We start from the raw sequence: 18628 nt of genomic DNA, 5'->3' as shown, positions 1-18628 counted from the left end.
GCGAAGATATCCTAAAAGTTGTGGATCTCATAATCTTCTAAAGACCTACCACATACAACCAGCCACCATATGAGCTCACCAAGGTGGGGTATGTGGGCATAATCTGGATCTAATAAAAATCTGAGTTTTGGGGGGGTTCTGTCATTTGTCAGTTCTGGAAGACAGTATTCTGTAGTTCTGTATGCTGCGCTAAGGAGTTGTTCTAACAAGTACTTTCCTCTGCTTTGAGCCATTTCCGCGACACAGGTTTAACCCCTTAACGACTGCCGATACGCCTTTTAACGGCGGCCGCTAAGGGTACTTAACCCACAGCGGCGTTAATTAACGGCGCTGTGGAAAAAGTGAATAGCGCCCCCCAGAGTCGGATTTTCTCTGGGGTCTCGGTTGCCGAGGGTAGCCGAGACCCCAGAGAACATGATTCGGGGTTTTTTTACCGACCCCCGAGTTGCGATCGCCGGTAATTAACCGTTTACCGGCGGTCGCAACAAAAAAAAACCCGCGATTTGCCATTTAATTTTTCTGTCCTCCGATGTGATCGCACATCAGAGGACAGAGATATGGGGTCCTCGATAGCCCCCGATAGCCCCCCAATACTCACCTATCTCCCCCGGTGCTCCTCGTGGCTCCTCATGGGCGCCGCCATCTTTTTCCGGGGAAAAAATGGCGGGCGCATGCGCCCGCCGCCCGGCACCCGGAAGATCTTTGGGGTCTCGTCTGCCGGGGGTAGCCGAGACCCCAAAGAACATGATCGGGGTCGGTTTTTACCGACCCCTGTTTTGCGATAACTGGTAATTAACTGTTTACCGGCGACCGCAAAAAAAAAAAAGCGATGTCATTCTCTGTCTTCTGATGTGATCGCACATCAGAGGACAGAGAAATAGGGGGATTCGGGGACCCTGTTATACTTACCGGTGTCCCTGGGTCCTCCTGCTTCTTCTTCTGGCCGCCGGCTTCTTGCTCCGGTAAGAAAGATTCTTCCACTTGTTTTATTTTGGTCACTGTGAGATCCTATCACAGTAATCAAGATAAAAAAAAATAGTAAATAAACCCCCCCTGTTATGACCCCAATGGCAGAGGGTCTCAGGAATCAATACCAAGTCTGCAAACACAAAAAACCAGCTCATAGGGCAGTGGTAACTGGGCTGACCATATATCTAATCCTAGCACCACAAATAGAAGTAGCCGGGGAACGTGCCTACGTTGGTTCTAGACGTCTCACGCCAGCCGGAGAACTAACTAACCCTAGAAGGGAAAAGAAAGACCTTTCTTGCCTCCAGAGAAAAGACCCCAAAAGTTGGATACAAGCCCCCAACAAATAATAACGGTGAGGTAAGAGGAAAAGACAAACATAAGAATGAGCTAGGTATTTAGCAAAGAGAGGCCCACTAGCTAATAGCAGAATATAGTAAGATGACTTACAGGTCCTTCTCAAAAAATTAGCATATAGTGTAAAATTTCATTATTTACCATAATGTAATGATTACAATTAAACTTTCATATATTATAGATTCATTATCCACCAACTGAAATTTGTCAGGTCTTTTATTGTTTTAATACTGATGATTTTGGCATACAACTCCTGATAACCCAAAAAACCTGTCTCAATAAATTAGCATATCAAGAAAAGGTTCTCTAAACGACCTATTACCCTAATCTTCTGAATCAACTAATTAACTCTAAACACATGCTAAAGATACCTGAGGCTTTTAAAAACTCCCTGCCTGGTTCATTACTCAAAACCCCCATCATGGGTAAGACTAGCGACCTGACAGATGTCAAGAAGGCCATCATTGACACCCTCAAGCAAGAGGGTAAGACCCAGAAAGAAATTTCTCAACAAATAGGCTGTTCCCAGAGTGCTGTATCAAGGCACCTCAATGGTAAGTCTGTTGGAAGGAAACAATGTGGCAGAAAACGCTGTACAACGAGAAGAGGTGACCGGACCCTGAGGAAGATTGTGGAGAAGGACCGATTCCAGACCTTGGGGAACCTGAGGAAGCAGTGGACTGAGTCTGGTGTGGAAACATCCAGAGCCACCGTGCACAGGCGTGTGCAGGAAATGGGCTACAGGTGCCGCATTCCCCAGGTAAAGCCACTTTTGAACCATAAACAGCGGCAGAAGCGCCTGACCTGGGCTACAGAGAAGCAGCACTGGACTGTTGCTAAGTGGTCCCAAGTACTTTTTTCTGATGAAAGCAAATTTTGCATGTCATTCGGAAATCAAGGTGCCAGAGTCTGGAGGAAGACTGGGGAGAAGGAAATGCCAAAATGCCTGAAGTCCAGTGTCAAGTACCCAAAGTCAGTGATGGTGTGGGGTGCCATGTCAGCTGCTGGTGTTGGTCCACTGTGTTTCATCAAGGGCAGGGTCAATGCAGCTAGCTATCAGGAGATTTTGGAGCACTTCATGCTTCCATTGGCTGAAATGCTTTATGGAGATGAAGATTTCATTTTTCAGCATGACCTGGCACCTGCTCACAGTGCCAAAACCACTGGTAAATGGTTTACTGACCATGGTATTACTGTGCTCAATTGGCCTGCCAACTCTCCTGACCTGAACCCCATAGAGAATCTGTGGGATATTGTGAAGAGAAAGTTGAGAGACGCAAGACCCAACACTCTGGATGAGCTTAAGGCCGCTATTGAAGCATCCTGGGCCTCCATAACATCTCAGCATTGTCACAGGCTGATTGCCTCCATGCCACGCCGCATTGAAGCAGTCATTTCTGCCAAAGGATTCCCGACCAAGTATTGAGTGCATAACTGAACATTATTATTTGATGGTTTTTTTGTTTGTTATTAAAAAACACTTTTATTTGATTGGACGGGTGAAATATGCTAATTTATTGAGACAGGTTTTTTGGGTTATCAGGAGTTGTATGCCAAAATCATCAGTATTAAAACAATAAAAGACCTGACAAATTTCAGTTGGTGGATAATGAATCTATAATATTTGAAAGTTTAATTGTAATCATTACATTATGGTAAATAATGAAATTTTACACTATATGCTAATTTTTTGAGAAGGACCTGTATATGGTCAGCAAAAACCCTATTAAAATATCCACGCTGGATATTCAAGAACCCCCGAACCGTCTAACGGCCGGGGGGAGAACACCAGCCCCCTAGAGCTTCCAGCAAGGTCAGAAATCACATTTAGTACAAGCTGGACAAAAATAATAGCAAAGCAAGTAACTCAAAAAACAAAGAAGCAAGACTTAGCTTAATTTTGCAAGAGCCAGGACCAGCAGACAGGAGCAACAGAAGGATCTGATTACAACGATGCCAGGCACTGGACTAAGGATCCAGGAAGTTAATATAGCGACACCCCTGGACTAACGACCCAGGTGAGTGCCAAACAGAAAAAAGACAATCCCAGAGTCATACCACTAGTGACCACAAGAGGGAGCCAAAAAGTCTAATTCACAACAGTACCCCCCCCTTAAGGAGGGGTCACCGAACCCTCACCAAGACCACCAGGGCGATCAGGATGAGCAGCGTGAAAGGCACGAACTAAATCGGCCGCATGCACATCAGAGGCAACCACCCAGGAATTATCCTCCTGACCATAGCCCTTCCACTTGACCAGATACTGAAGCCTCCGCCTGGAGAGACGAGAATCCAAGATCTTCTCCACCACGTACTCCAACTCGCCCTCAACCAACACCGGAGCAGGAGGCTCAACAGAAGGAACCACAGGTACAACGTACCGCCGCAACAAAGACCTATGGAACACGTTGTGAATGGCAAACGACACAGGAAGATCCAAGCGAAAGGACACAGGATTAAGGATTTCCAATATCTTGTAAGGACCGATGAAGCGAGGCTTAAATTTAGGAGAGGAGACCTTCATAGGAACAAATCGAGAAGACAGCCATACCAAATCCCCAACACGAAGTCGGGGACCCACACCGCGGCGGCGGTTGGCAAAACGCTGAGCCTTCTCTTGTGACAACTTTAAGTTGTCCACCACATGATTCCAGATCTGCTGCAACCTATCCACCACAGAATCCACCCCAGGACAGTCAGAAGGCTCCACATGTCCCGAGGAAAAACGAGGATGGAAACCAGAGTTGCAGAAAAATGGCGAAACCAATGTAGCGGAACTAGCCCGATTATTAAGGGCAAACTCAGCCAACGGCAAGAAAGTCACCCAATCATCCTGATCCGCAGAAACAAAACACCTCAAATAAGCCTCCAGAGTCTGATTAGTTCGCTCCGTTTGTCCATTAGTCTGAGGATGAAAGGCAGACGAAAACGACAACTCAATGCCCATCCTAGCACAAAAGGATCGCCAGAACCTGGAAACAAACTGGGATCCTCTGTCAGACACAATATTCTCAGGAATGCCGTGTAAACGAACCACATTCTGAAAGAACACAGGAACCAGATCGGAAGAGGAAGGCAGCTTAGGCAAAGGTACCAAATGGACCATCTAAGAAAAGCGATCACATGACCAGATGACAGACATGCCCTGAGACACCGGGAGATCTGAAATGAAATCCATGGAAATGTGTGTCCAAGGCCTCTTCGGGACAGGCAAGGGCAAGAGCAACCTGCTGGCACGCGAACAGCAAGGCTTAGCTCGAGCACAAGTCCCACAGGACTGCACAAACGACCGCACATCCCGTAACAAGGAAGGCCACCAAAAGGACCTAGCCACCAGATCTCTGGTGCCAAAAATTCCCGGATGCCCTGCCAACACCGAGGAATGAACCTCGGAAATGACTCTGCTGGTCCACTTATCAGGAACAAACAGTCTGTCAGGTGGACAAGAGTCAGGTCTACCAGCCTGAAATCTCTGCAACACACGTCGCAAATCCGGAGAAATGGCTGACAAGATAACTCCCTCTTTAAGAATACCAACTGGTTCTGCGACTCCCGGAGAGTCAGGCACAAAGCTCCTTGAAAGAGCATCAGCCTTCACATTCTTTGAACCTGGTAAATACGAGACCACAAAGTCAAAATGGGAGAAAAACAATGACCAGCGGGCCTGTCTAGGATTCAGGCGCTTAGCAGACTCGAGATACATCAAATTTTTGTGATCAGTCAAGACCACCACACGATGCTTAGCACCCTCGAGCCAATGACGCCACTCCTCAAATGCCCACTTCATGGCCAACAACTCCCGATTGCCAACATCATAATTCCGCTCAGCAGGTGAAAACTTCCTCGAGAAAAAGGCACAAGGTCTCATCACAGAGCAACCAGGGCCTCTCTGCGACAAAACGGCCCCTGCCCCAATCTCAGAAACATCCACTTCAACCTGAAAGGGAAGTGAAACATCAGGCTGGCACAAAACAGGCGCCGAAGTAAACCGGCGCTTCAACTCCTGGAAAGCCTCCACGGCTGCAGGAGCCCAGTTAGCAACATCAGAACCTTTCTTGGTCATATCCGTCAAAGGTTTAGCAATGCTAGAAAAATTAGCAATAAAACGACGGTAGAAGTTAGCAAAACCCAAGAACTTCTGAAGACTCTTAACTGACGTGGGTTGAGTCCAATCATGAATAGCACGGACCTTGACTGGGTCCATCTCCACCGCAGAAGGGGAAAAAATAAACCCCAAAAAGGGAACCTTCTGTACTCCAAAGAGACACTTTGAGCCCTTAACAAACAAAGCATTCTCACGCAAAACCTGAAACACCATCCTGACCTGCTCTACATGCGAGTCCCAGTCATCAGAAAAAAACAGAATATCATCCAGATAAACGATCATAAATTTATCCAGATACTTCCGGAAAATATCATGCATAAAGGACTGAAACACTGAAGGAGCATTAGAGAGCCCAAAAGGCATCACCAAGTACTCAAAATGACCTTCGGGCATATTAAACGCGGTTTTCCATTCATCTCCTCGCTTAATGCGCACAAGGTTGTACGCACCACGAAGATCTATCTTGGTGAACCACTTGGCACCTTTAATTCGGGCAAACAAGTCTGACAACAGAGGCAAAGGATACTGAAATTTAACAGTGATTTTATTCAAAAGCCGATAGTCAATACAAGGTCTCAAAGATCCGTCCTTCTTGGCCACAAAAAAGAATCCCGCACCAAGAGGGGAAGAGGAAGGACGGATATGCCCTTTCTCCAGAGATTCCTTGATATACGAACGCATTGCGGTATGCTCAGGTACAGACAGATTAAATAGTCTTCCCTTAGGAAATTTGCTACCTGGAATCAAATCTATGGCACAGTCACAGTCCCTATGAGGAGGCAGAACACTGGACCTGGACTCGCTGAACACATCCTGATAATCAGACAAATACTCAGGAACTTCCGAAGGAGTAGAGGAAGCAATAGACACCGGCGGGGAATCACCATGAATACCCTGACAGCCCCAACTTGACACAGACATTGCCTTCCAATCCAAGACTGGATTATGAGTCTGTAACCATGGCAAACCCAAAACGACCAAATCATGCATTTTATGCAGAACAAGAACACGAATCACCTCCCGATGTTCAGGAGTCATGCACATGGTTACCTGTGTCCAAAACTGCGGTTTATTTTCCGCCAATGGCGTAGCATCAATACCCCTCAGAGGGATAGGATTAACCAACGGCTCAAGAACAAAACCACAGCGCTTGGCAAATGACAGATCCATAAGACTCAGGGCAGCACCTGAATCCACAAACGCCATAACAGGGTAAGAGGACAATGAGCAAATTAAAGTCACAGACAAAATAAATTTAGGTTGCAAATTACCAATGGCGACAGGACTAACAACCCTTGTTAGGCGTTTAGAGCATGCTGATATAACATGTGTAGAATCACCAGCCCCCTAGAGCTTCCAGCAAGGTCAGAAATCACATTTAGTACAAGCTGGACAAAAATAATAGCAAAGCAAGTAACTCAAAAAACAAAGAAGCAAGACTTAGCTTAATTTTGCACGAGCCAGGACCAGCAGACAGGAGCAACAGAAGGATCTGATTACAACGATGCCAGGCACTGGACTAAGGATCCAGGAAGTTAATATAGCGACACCCCTGGACTAATGACCCAGGTGAGTGCCAAACAGAAAAAAGACAATCCCAGAGTCATACCACTAGTGACCACAAGAGGGAGCCAAAAAGTCTAATTCACAACACGCCCCCCCCCTTTATCACCCCCTTAGTAAGGACAAAATAATAAAATTAAAAAAATGTATGAATTTCTATTTTCCAATTAGGGTTAGGGGTAGGGTTAGGGTTACGGTTAGGGGTAGGGTTAGGGGTAGGGGTACGGTTAGGGGTAGGGTTAGGATATGTGCACACGTAGAATGGTTCTCTGCGGATTTTTCCACAGTGGATTTGATAAATCCGCAGGGCCAAAACGCTGCGTTTTTCCTGTGGATTTATCGCGGATGTACCGCGGTTTTTGTGCGGATTCCCCTGCGGTTTTACACGTGCGGTTTTCTATTATGGAGCAGGTGTAAAACCGCTGCGGAATCCGCAGAAAGAATTGACATGCTGCGGAATGTAAACCGCTGCGTTTCCACGTGGTTTTTTCCGCAGCATGGGCACAGCGTTTTATGTTTCCCATAGGTTTATATTGTACTGTAAACTCATGGGAAACTGCTGCGGACCCGCAGCTGCGGAAACACTGCGGATCCGCAGCAAAATCCGCAACGTGTGCACATAGCCTTAGGGCTAGGGATAGGGCTTGAGTTAGAGCTAGGGTTAGGGTTAGGGCTAGGGTTAGGGTTGGGGCTAAAGTTAGGGTTAGGGTTGGGGCTAGGTTTAGGGCTAAAGTTAGGGTTTGGGCTAAAGTTAGGGTTAGGGCTAGGGTTGGGGCTAAAGTTAGGGTTAGAGTTGGGATTAGGGTTTGGATTAGGGTTGGCATTAGGGTTACATTTGGGATTAGGGTTAGGTTTGGGATTAGGGTTAAGGCTAGGGTTGGGATTAGGGATAGGGGTGTATTGGGATTAAGGTTAGGTTTTGAGGTTAGGGTTGAGATTAGGATTAGGGGTGTGTTCGGTTTAGGGTTTTGATTAGGGTTATGGTTAGCTTTGGGATTAGAGTTAGGGGTGTTTTGGGGGTTAGGGCTGTGATTAGGATTATGGATCGGGTTGGGATTAGGGTTAGGGGTGTGTTGGGGTTAGGGTTGGAGTTAGAATTGGGGGGTTTCCACTGTTTAGGTACATCAGGGGGTCTCTAAACGCCAGAGCCAATTTTGCGCTCAAAAAGTCAAATGGTGCTCCCTCCCTTCTGAGCTCTGCCGTGCGCCCAAACAGTGGTTTACCCCCACTTATGGGGCATCAGCGTACTCGGGATAAATTGGACAACAACTTTTGGGGTCCAATTTCTCTTGTTACCCTTGTGAAAATAAAAATTTGGGGGCTAAAAAAAGCTTTTTTGTGGAAAAAATATTTTTTTTTTATTTTCACGACTCTGCATTATAACCTTCTGTGAAGCACTTGGGCATTTAAAGTTCTCACAGCACATCTAGATAAGTTCCTTGGGGGGTCTAGTTTCCAAAATGGGGTCACTTGTGGGGGGTTTCTACTGTTTAGGTACATCAGGGGCTCTACAAACGTAACATAACGCCCGCAGACCATTCTATCAAAGTCTGCATTCCAAAACGGCGCTCCTTCCCTTCCGAGCTCTGCCATGCACCCAAACAGTGGTTTATCCCCCACATATGGGGTATCAGCCTACTCAGCATAAATTGCACAATAAATTTTGGGGTCTAATTTCTCCTGTTACCCTTGTGAAAGTAAAAATTTGGTGGTGAAAAGATCATTTTTGTGGAAAAAATATGATTTTTTTTATTTTCATGGCTCTACATTATAAACTTTTGTGAAGCAGTTGGGGGTTCATAGTGCTCACCACACATCTAGATAAGCTCTTTGGGGGGTCTAGTTTCCAAAATGGGGTCACTTGTGGGGGGTTTCTACTGTTTAGGTACATCAGGAGCTCTGCAAATGCAACATGACACCCGCAGACCATCCCATCAAAGTCTGCATTCCAAGCGGCGCTCCTTCCCTTCCGAGCCCTGATGGGTACCCAAACAGTGCCCCCCACATATGGGGTATCAGCGTACTCAGGACAAACTGGTCAACAGATTTTGGGGTCCAATGTCTCCTGTTACCCTTGAGAAAATAAAAAATTGCAGGCTAAAAAATCATTAAATCATTTTTGAGGGAAAAAAAGGATTTTTTATTTTCACGGCTCTACGTTATAAATTTCTGTGAAGCACTTGGGGGTTTAAAGTGCTCACTACACATCTAGTTAAGTTCCTTAAGGGGTCTAGTTTCCAAAATGGTGTCACTTGTGGGGGGTTTCCACTGTTTCACATCAGGGGCTCTCTAAACATGACATGGCATCCGATCTCAATTCCAGCCAATTCTGCATTGAAAAAGTCAAACGGCGCTCCTTCTCTTCCAAGCTCTGCGGTGCGCCCAAACAGTGGTTTATCCCCACATATGGGGTATCGGCATATTCAGGAGAAATTGCACAACAAAATGTATGGTTAAATTTCTGTTTTTACACTTGTGAAAATAAAAAAATATGGTTCTGAATTAAAATGTTTGCAAAAAAAGTTAAATGTTCATTTTTTCCTTCCATATTGTTTCAGTTCCTGTGAAGCACGTAAAGGGTTAATAAACTTCTTGAATGTGGTTTTGAGCAACTTGAGGGGTGCAGTTTTAGAATGGTGTCACACTTGGTTATTTTCTATCATATAGACCCCTCAAAATGACAAATGTGATGTGGTCCCTAAAAAAAAATGGTGTTGTAAAAATGATAAATTGCTAGTCAACTTTCAACCCTTATAACTCCCTAACAAAAAAAAATTTTGTTTCCAAAATTGTGCTGATGTAAAGTAGACATGTGGGAAATGTTATTTATTAACTATTTTGTGTGACATCTCTCTGATTTAAGGGCATAAAAATACAAAGTTTGAAAATTGCAAAATTTTAAAAATTTTCGCCATATTTCCATTTTTTTCATAAATAATCGCAAGAAATATCGAAGAAATGTTACCACTAATATGAAGTACAATATGTCACGAAAAAACAATCTCAGAATCAGCGGGATCCGTTAAAGCGTTCCAGAGTTATAACCTCATAAAATGACAGTGGTCAGAATTGTAAAAATTGGCCCGGTCATTAAGTACCAAATTGGCTCTGTCACTAAGGGGTTAATACCTTTCTTTTGTTATGACTTTGGAAACAGCCGCGGTCCTGTCCATCACTCGTCAGTCAATTGTGTAATTGTCCTGACAATTGGAGGCAGCGGAGACAAGACTGTATAGATCTTGGTCTTCCACTTGCAGCTCTCCAGTTGTTGCAAAACACAACCCCCAGCATGCAGCTGGTTATCAGAGTATGCTAGGAGAGGTAGTTTGCAAAAAGTGAATGCTACCGGTTGCAGTCACCTGCTGTAGCCTGACATAGGGAGCAATGACTTTATTTAGGCTTCTTATAACAAATTCTGTTTTATCTAGTATATGTGGGTAATTCTAGAATATAGAGTGAATTAACCATGAAATAGTGATGTCAAGTAATTTGTTCTCTTGCAGGAAAACATAGTACAAATTTTGTTAGTCGCTATGATCCACGATTTAACAGTTGGATACAGCTCCCACCTATGCAGGAAAGGTAAGATTGTGCTTTATTGCTAGTAACCATTGTTTAGTATACTCTCTTGCTGACCTTTCATCTGTGCTTGGTCTAGCAATAAAGTATCATGTTTTGTCCGTCTTTAACAGAATCAAGAATAAGGTTAAGCTTGATAGTATTCAAAGATTTTCTGACACACAGCTAATAACTGATGCAGTATACAGTTCAGCCTCCTCTAGTGGTTGCTTAGATGCAGCCAAAATAGTAGATTTTCAAAGTACACCTATGCCCAGAATTAGTGAGCTGTGTCTCAGTAATCAGAGCCCTGACCATTATAAAGATTTATCAGCACATGATGATAAAAAAAATGGATGAGAAAATGTGCAACATGTATTTTCCCTAAATGAGGATAGCATGTATCTGATACACCACTTGATATCCATTGAAAATACAATATTTTCAGGAATAAAAACCCACAATATTCAGGGAAAACAATCCTTAGCTTATCTGGAGCTTTCATGTCTGTCCACACACATAAATGCTGTGGGGTTTTTTACAACTGGAAGGGAAAAAAGCTAATTGAAGAAATTTTGATGATGTGCTTCTTTTAGTAAATTGGAAACAATGACCCTTGAAGGACCATAAGGATAGTGAATGTCAAGATAATTTATAATTGTTAAGATATCTTCTTTAACTTTCTCTTTGTCATTTAGTCTTTGGCAAAGTGTAAAACTGCACCTCAGGCAACGAAAACATGCGACGCCTGTAATAAGCTGTGCCACCATCAGTACACAACGCAGCATGAACGTATAAGCCGGGCACCATGATCTGACGACTATGTCCGCTTATTCCTTCCAGGAGGGCCAGTTTCTACGCCTGTCGATTGGATAAGCATCTGTATGTCATCGGAGGGAGAAATGAAACAGGTTACTTGTCTAGTGTGGAATGCTACAACCTGGAGACAAACGAGTGGTGCTATGTGTCCTCTCTACCACAACCTCTGGCCGCACATGCGGGAGCCGTGCACAATGGGAAGATATACATATCAGGTGTGATGGAAACTAATCATCTCAAATACTACTTCTCCATTTCACTTGTATGAATAACCAGATGTATTGTTCGTACCAGTAATAAGGTTGTGGCTGTGATTTGCCTGAATTTAACCTTATTTTGTATAATAAATGGTAGTGTTATTGTTTGGTATGTTATTTTATTTTGGAAAATCCTAGATATGTAAAGGTATAAAACTATATTAATGGTAATTGCCTCTTGTGCACTAATTTAATCAAGTACGATAAATCAGTTGGTATTGCAGATTTTTAGTTTAAAAAATATATATTTTCCTGTTATACATTCTACAGCCCATGACAGCATGGCCTTCATAAATAAAAAAATGATATGAAAGTAATGTACATCTTCCCAGCCACATTTTTCCATAGCATCTGAAAGGATAAAAATTTAATGGATTGCCCCCTTCTTTAAAAGTTACTCTCAAAGGTACCAGGGTGGGGTAATAAAGAGATATTCTATACTCCCCAACGGTCTTGTGGCAGTAACAACTGGAAGGGATGTCACATGGTCATGCATAGTCTCAATCTGTCAAGCAACGTAGTCGCTAGTGTAGAGGAGTGCTACCAGGCTGGGGCGTAACTATACAGGAAGGCTTCTTTTATTTTTAATACCCCACCCTGAGACCATTAAAAAAAACTCTTAAAGTAGGTGATAACCCAAGTTTGCATGTAGTCTTCATCTAGAATATCCTGTTAAAGAAGACTTGTCATTTACTCAAACAAATTTGAGTCAAATTCTTTAAAACTCCATGTGAAATTTCTGCTTGTAATGCAATTAGGAGTTTCTTCACAGTCTTCTCTGGAAGTGTGCACATTCACCTCTCCCTTAGCAGTCTGGTAATTTGAGATACTACAGAGCTATGATTGAAAACATCTGAGAGGCAGGGGTACAAAGACACGCCACTAGACAAGACTCTGAAGAAACTCCCAGTTGAACAACGAGCAGAGATTTCACATATTACACTCCAAAAGCATAAAACGTGAATATCTCTGTAATGGAGCAAAATAGAAATAGTTGCTGCACGACTTTAGGAATCCCCCAATGACCAAAATAACATGTCAACATATTTCTTGCATTAAAGGGGTACATAGATAGAGAGATAGATGATTGATAGATAGACAATAGAGATAGATAGATAGATAGATAGATAGATAGATAGATAGATAGATAGATAGATAAGTAAATGAGAGGATTTCGAAAAACAAGACAAGAATAATATACAATAATATTTTGCCAAATGGATGATGATTTATTGATATATAATATTCCAGCTAGATCAATAAAGCATGTAGTAATAACATGCCCACTCCATAGGTGGCGTTCATAATGGTGAATATGTCCAGTGGCTATATTGCTATGATCCGGTCATGGACGTTTGGGCTCGGAAGCAAGATATGAACACAAAAAGAGCAATTCATGCCTTAGCTGTAATGAATGATCGTCTATATGCAATTGGTGGAAACCATTTAAAAGGTCAGTGGTGGCATATTTTATTTTTAATAGTATGCCTGTTTTACTGTTATTAGATATGCATTACATTCTGAGTGATGAATACATAACAGAGCCATTAGTTAGAAGAATATATGTGCATAATTCTTACTTATTTCATTTATTTCCAAAGCTTTCTAAGCATTCGGAGTGGTTGATTCTGCTTTACATGTGTAAAATAAAGATTTTTTTTGTTTGGTTAATATTGGGATATTCTAAAAAATAAAACTAAATGAGTTCTGCAAAAGATAATCGTATAGTTTGTAATATTTGTTCTGTAGAAAACATTTTTTGTTATTTTTTTTAACATTTTTCTTGTTATAATGCTATATTAATCTTCAATTTAATAAAACTCACTTGAAAATACAAACAAAACATTTTTGCTAGTTCGGCAGAAGGGGGAAGAAAGAGGAGAAAGGAAACTTTAACTGAACTCTGCAAAAGATGTTTTGATAGTTTGTATTATTTGTGCCTCAGTAACCTTAGATTAGTTTATATTTAGAGGGCATTATGATATTCATACCTGAAATGGGTGGGTACAAAATATATAATACAATATGAAATCACATCCTGTGGTCAGGTAAGATAGGATTTTGGGCACACTTGCATTATTTTCACCAGGGTTTCAGTACTTTTAACAATATAGCATAGTCTGCTGAACTTTTCTTTATAAGTGCCAAAATCCCCATGGAAATCTGATGGACCTCATTATAAGTCATCAGGATTTAATGAGACCCACCCTAAACAATATCTATAACTGTCACGTTTTCCTATAAAAAGAGCATAACTTTATGTTAGCCTACAGAACTTCTTCCATTACTGTAAATAATTATATATCTATTTCTGACAATATTATCGACCTAAATGTCCATTCATAACACTGGTCAACAGCATTTTTGGTGCCAAAGATATTTCATCGAATTTAGGGTAACTTTGGGGTGCTGATTCTGAATATGTCATCAGTTTTGCCAGATTGGCTCAAGTTTTTGAGATTTTTCGTAAAATGTGTAAAAAAAAAAGACGTAATTTGCTACACGCGCATTAACTTTATTGATATTGTCATGAATACAATAAATTTAACAAAGTAAATGTTGATTTTAGTTTATTTTAACTAGTTTTAGAAAGTAATCTTCAAAAATGAACAAGACATGAAAGATAGGAGACATTTAATCGCTGGAAAAGCGCTTTTTATATGATTTTCTTCTATGTGAGCTATTTGGGCAGTCACGCTGTAGATTCCAGCAGTAATCAGCCATCATATGTCTGTCCCATCTGCCTTGGTACCTTTCCTCCATCACCATAATATCCTGATGAAATCTCTCCCCTTGTTCTTCGCTAAAATCTCCAAGGTTTTCTGGAAATCTGTCCAAGTGACTGTGAAGATAATGCAATTTAATGCTCATGTGTAACCCAGATTTCTAAATCTCAATAGCATGTTTTGTACCAGTTCTTCATAATTGTCTGCCTTTTGATTTCCCAAGAAGTTCTTCACTACCAACACAAAACTACACCATGCAGCAGCTTCAATGTCATTCATTTCCTTAGGAAAATTTGCATCTTTAATGAGTTTCCGAATTTGAGGACCATCAAAGATTCCTGCCTTCAGTTTTTCGCTACTAAGACCAGGGAAAGATCTGCAGATGTACATGAAGCAATTACCATCTTTGTCTAATGCCTTGACGAACTGCTTCATTAATCCTAACTTTATGTGAAGTGGTGGTAGAATGATTTTGTCCCTGTCCACCAAAGGTTCGTTCACTATGTTTGATGCTCCTACTGTCAAGGTGTCCCTTGGAGGCCAATTCAGTTTCTCCCAGTGCTGATGTTTTGCTCTACTATCCCACATGCAGATGAAGCAAGGATACTTTGTGTATACACTTTGCTGTCCAAGTAAAAAGTTGACCATTTTTAAATCAACACATATCAGCCACGAATGTTCATGGTAGCACAGTTTCTCCAAGACCATTTTGACATTTTTGTATTGTTCTGCAAGTTTAGTTGAGTGAGCTACTGGAAGAGATGCACACTGATTGCCATTGTTCAACAAAACACATTTCAAACTCCTTTTAGAACTATCTATGAAAAGCCTCCAGTCTTCAGGACGATATACTTGTAAACCCATTTGCAGCATCAGGCCAGGAATATCCTTACAATATACAAGTAGGTCATCTTCACAGAAAAATTGAAGAAGTGCTTCTTCTCTTGTCCTGTAAGATGTAATTTTAGTTCCAGGCGTCAGACAATTTTTTTCACTTAGCCTTGAAGCTAAAAGTTCGGATGCACTTTTTGAGAGGTTGAGGTCTCTTATTAGATCGTTGAGCTCTCCTTGGGTAAATTGCGTAGGTGTTCTGAAACTTTCTTCATATTCTAGTTCACTTCCAGAACTAATGTTTAGCTCCATACCCTGCATTTCATCATCATCAGGTGGGGGAAGGTCAGGTAACATGGTAAACACAGGTACAGGCACATCTTCACAATGAGGGACAGGCCTTCTTGCAGATTCCATGTTAGGATACTCCCATTTTCGTTTCTTATGCTTATTGAATCCTTGCACTTGCACTGCACAGAAATAACAGTCATCATGATGATTTTTTTGCTCTCTCCACACCATTGGAACACCAAATTTGAAGCTTTTTCTTTGTCCTTTGGTCCATTTTCGTAATAATTCGATACATGCTTTGCACACTATGTGTGGTGCCCAAAACTTGTCTTGGTCCCCAAGCATAACCCCAAAATAGGCAAAATACACTTTTTTTACGAAGTCTGTTATGTTTCTTCTATGTTTTGGCAGTGTATATTCACCACAAATGTAACAGAATGAGTCTGGATCGTTAAGACAACTTCTTCTTGATGAGTTCATGCTTTTCACTGGAAAACAGACAACAACATAAAGTTAGTGCAAAAATCAAGCTATGAACAAACTTTTAGAACACTAATTAACACAAAACTATATTGAGAACTGCTCAGTTCAAGTACTAATCCAAAGAAATTAATGAGATGATGCGTCGCGTTTACCAACAAGTGCTATAAATAAGATACCAAAAATCTCAAAAACTTGAGCCAATCTGGCAAAACTGATAGCATATTCAGAATCAGCACCCCAAAAATACCCCAAATTCATTAAAATATTTTGGACACCAGAAAATTTTTTTTTTTTTGTTGACCTGTGAATTGTTACACTTAAGCCCACCATACACATTGGATGGCCAGCAGCCCTTTTAGGCCACCTCTCCCATACACAGGAGCGCCTCTGTGTTTTCTATGACAAAGCCGCTACCAGACATGTCTAGTGGCAGTTTATCTCCAAGGGAACAAACCGTTTGGCAGTCTTAAATTGAACATGCCCAATCTACATGTCTTCTGGCAATAGGTTGGCTGGCTCTCCTGAATATTTCAGTATTGGCGGGTTTGGTCGACATTAGTCTAATGTATATGGGGTCTTTAGTGGAGGAATTCGTACTATACCATAGCCACCAGGGCTACAAACAGTAACTCTTATATTCAATGCATTAGGCTATTGAAACAACCTGTATCTGCTATTGTTTAGGTTTCTCACACCTGGACGTCATGCTGGTGGAGTGTTACGATCCAAAAGCTGACCAGTGGAACATTCTTCAGACTCCCATTCTAGAGGGACGCAGCGGACCAGGATGTGCAGTACTAGATGATCGGTTTTATCTTGTTGGGGGCTACAGCTGGAGTATGGTAAGCTGGGAAACTTACTGACCTAAATGGTCATATTGTGACGCTGAGTCACTTCTCACGGACAAGCCGTGAGTCGGACTAGTCAAGGAGTCCAAGCTCAAAAGCCAGGAGGTTACGTCATAAACAGAGGGAACATACAAAGTTGTAGTCAGCTAACCGTCCGAGGTCACAATACCAGGAAGATAGTGGTTCTGATTAAAAGGAGAGACACAAACGGGTAGTCAATAGGAAAGTTTGGGGTCTGGTAACTAAGTACTAGAAAGTCAGAATGCTGAGAGGCACGGAGGGACAAGTCACACAGAGCTGAAATCTACAACTGGCAGCTATCTGGGCCAGACAACTCAGTTAAGTATTCACTGGATCACGGAACTTCTGAAGGGAGCTGAGCACCTCCCAGACTCAGATTGGATGCTGAGCTGTCAATCATTGCACAGACAGCTCAGCACGCCGCTGTAGCGGACTGGACTGAGCTGTCAATCACTGTATCCTAAGACACACTGAGGGGTGGAATCGTTACAGCTATTTATATTAAGCATATTATACTGTACAGACGTGTGCTGTCTGAATTAAAATCTGATTGCACACAGACAGCACACCGACTACTGTTATTCATTAGGACTGTTCAGATGACAGATTTGTCACACAGAACTAGAGTCCATGAAAAAAATTGCAACATGCACTATTTTCTCCCACATTTCAGATGAGATTTGCACATTAAAGTCTTTTGTTATGTAAAAAAGTTAATATTTTTAAGAAATGATGTATAAATACGGATGCCAAATGGACATAGAATATGGACTCACGAATAGCGTACGGATAAAAATACTGATGCGAATCGAGTTTTCTGAATGAAAATTTGTTGATTTTTCATGCGCTTATGTCAACCCAACCATATACAGTTATTTATCTAAGTATTATTGCTTTGAATACAGATGATATGTTAGCCCTTTGTAAAACTACAGATAACACAATAACATTGTTACGTATTTTGGTATATAGAAAACTCATCTATCTATTATAAGTGAATCAAATATTATTTTAATAATAAAGAACATCTATTCTGTTATTCAGACATTTATGTATTTAGGCCAAATAACTGCGCAGAAAGAACATACCAGCAGGAAGTTTACCGAACTGCCCACATGTGAAACAAACATAGTTGTCCCAATTCATCAAAGCGTTTACCCAGAAGTCTGGCATGAAAAAAGCTTTGAGACATTACAAAATTTTGGTGCAACATGATGTTCTCAAGCTAGTTTCTTCCAGCTCCGACAAAGTCCGCAGAGCTGGGGCGAGACAGGAGCATGGTGACTGCGGTTACTCAAATTAATGATGAACGGCAACATTTGCTATGACACAAATCCTACTCCAGCAGGGACTCGTCAAACACTTCTGATTCATTAAGAGACATGTGCATCGTTATGAAACTGTAGCCTCCCACTCCAACCCACCCCCGCATCAAGATTAGCGTGAAAATTGGGGCCATTGTCTTATGTTCCCTAGTTTTACATTTTGAATGTATATTGAAAAAAAATCATACATTAATTATTAAATCTTCTAGTGTGGTCCACAAATAAAAAACTCTGTACTGACTTACCGATAACCTGCTAGAAGAGAAAACAAAGTAACTATCGGGGTCCAGGCAGTACTACATAGAAATGGTGGGGGATTGGTAAATGAGTATAGTTTTTTTATTTTTTTTTTATTCTTAGACCATGATGAGGTTGTTTATTTTCTTGGAAGTAAGGTGTGGACAACCCTTTAATCTGTTTCCTGTAGTGACGGATAGAGTCCAGCACTAAAACATATTAATGGTCCCTGAACTCC

General features: G+C 41.7%; 1 protein-coding gene across 2 annotated transcripts in view; it reads left to right on the top strand.

The window, feature by feature from the left end:
* The window catches only part of KLHL14 (kelch like family member 14), a 156391-nt gene that overhangs the window by 127659 nt on the left and 10104 nt on the right, over positions 1–18628 (top strand). For both annotated transcript variants that reach the window (XM_077270421.1, XM_077270422.1), the window contains exons 5-8: positions 10498–10576; positions 11396–11586; positions 12923–13081; positions 16644–16801. In XM_077270421.1, coding sequence (XP_077126536.1) covers positions 10498–10576; positions 11396–11586; positions 12923–13081; positions 16644–16801 — 587 coding nt within the window. The remainder of the gene's footprint in view (positions 1–10497; positions 10577–11395; positions 11587–12922; positions 13082–16643; positions 16802–18628) is intronic.

The sequence above is a fragment of the Ranitomeya variabilis genome, chromosome 6 (assembly GCF_051348905.1).
Source record: "Ranitomeya variabilis isolate aRanVar5 chromosome 6, aRanVar5.hap1, whole genome shotgun sequence".
In the NCBI taxonomy this organism is placed as follows: domain Eukaryota; kingdom Metazoa; phylum Chordata; class Amphibia; order Anura; family Dendrobatidae; genus Ranitomeya; species Ranitomeya variabilis.
The sequence above is the reverse complement of the archived record's forward strand: the minus strand, read 5'-3'. Positions and strand labels throughout refer to the sequence as shown.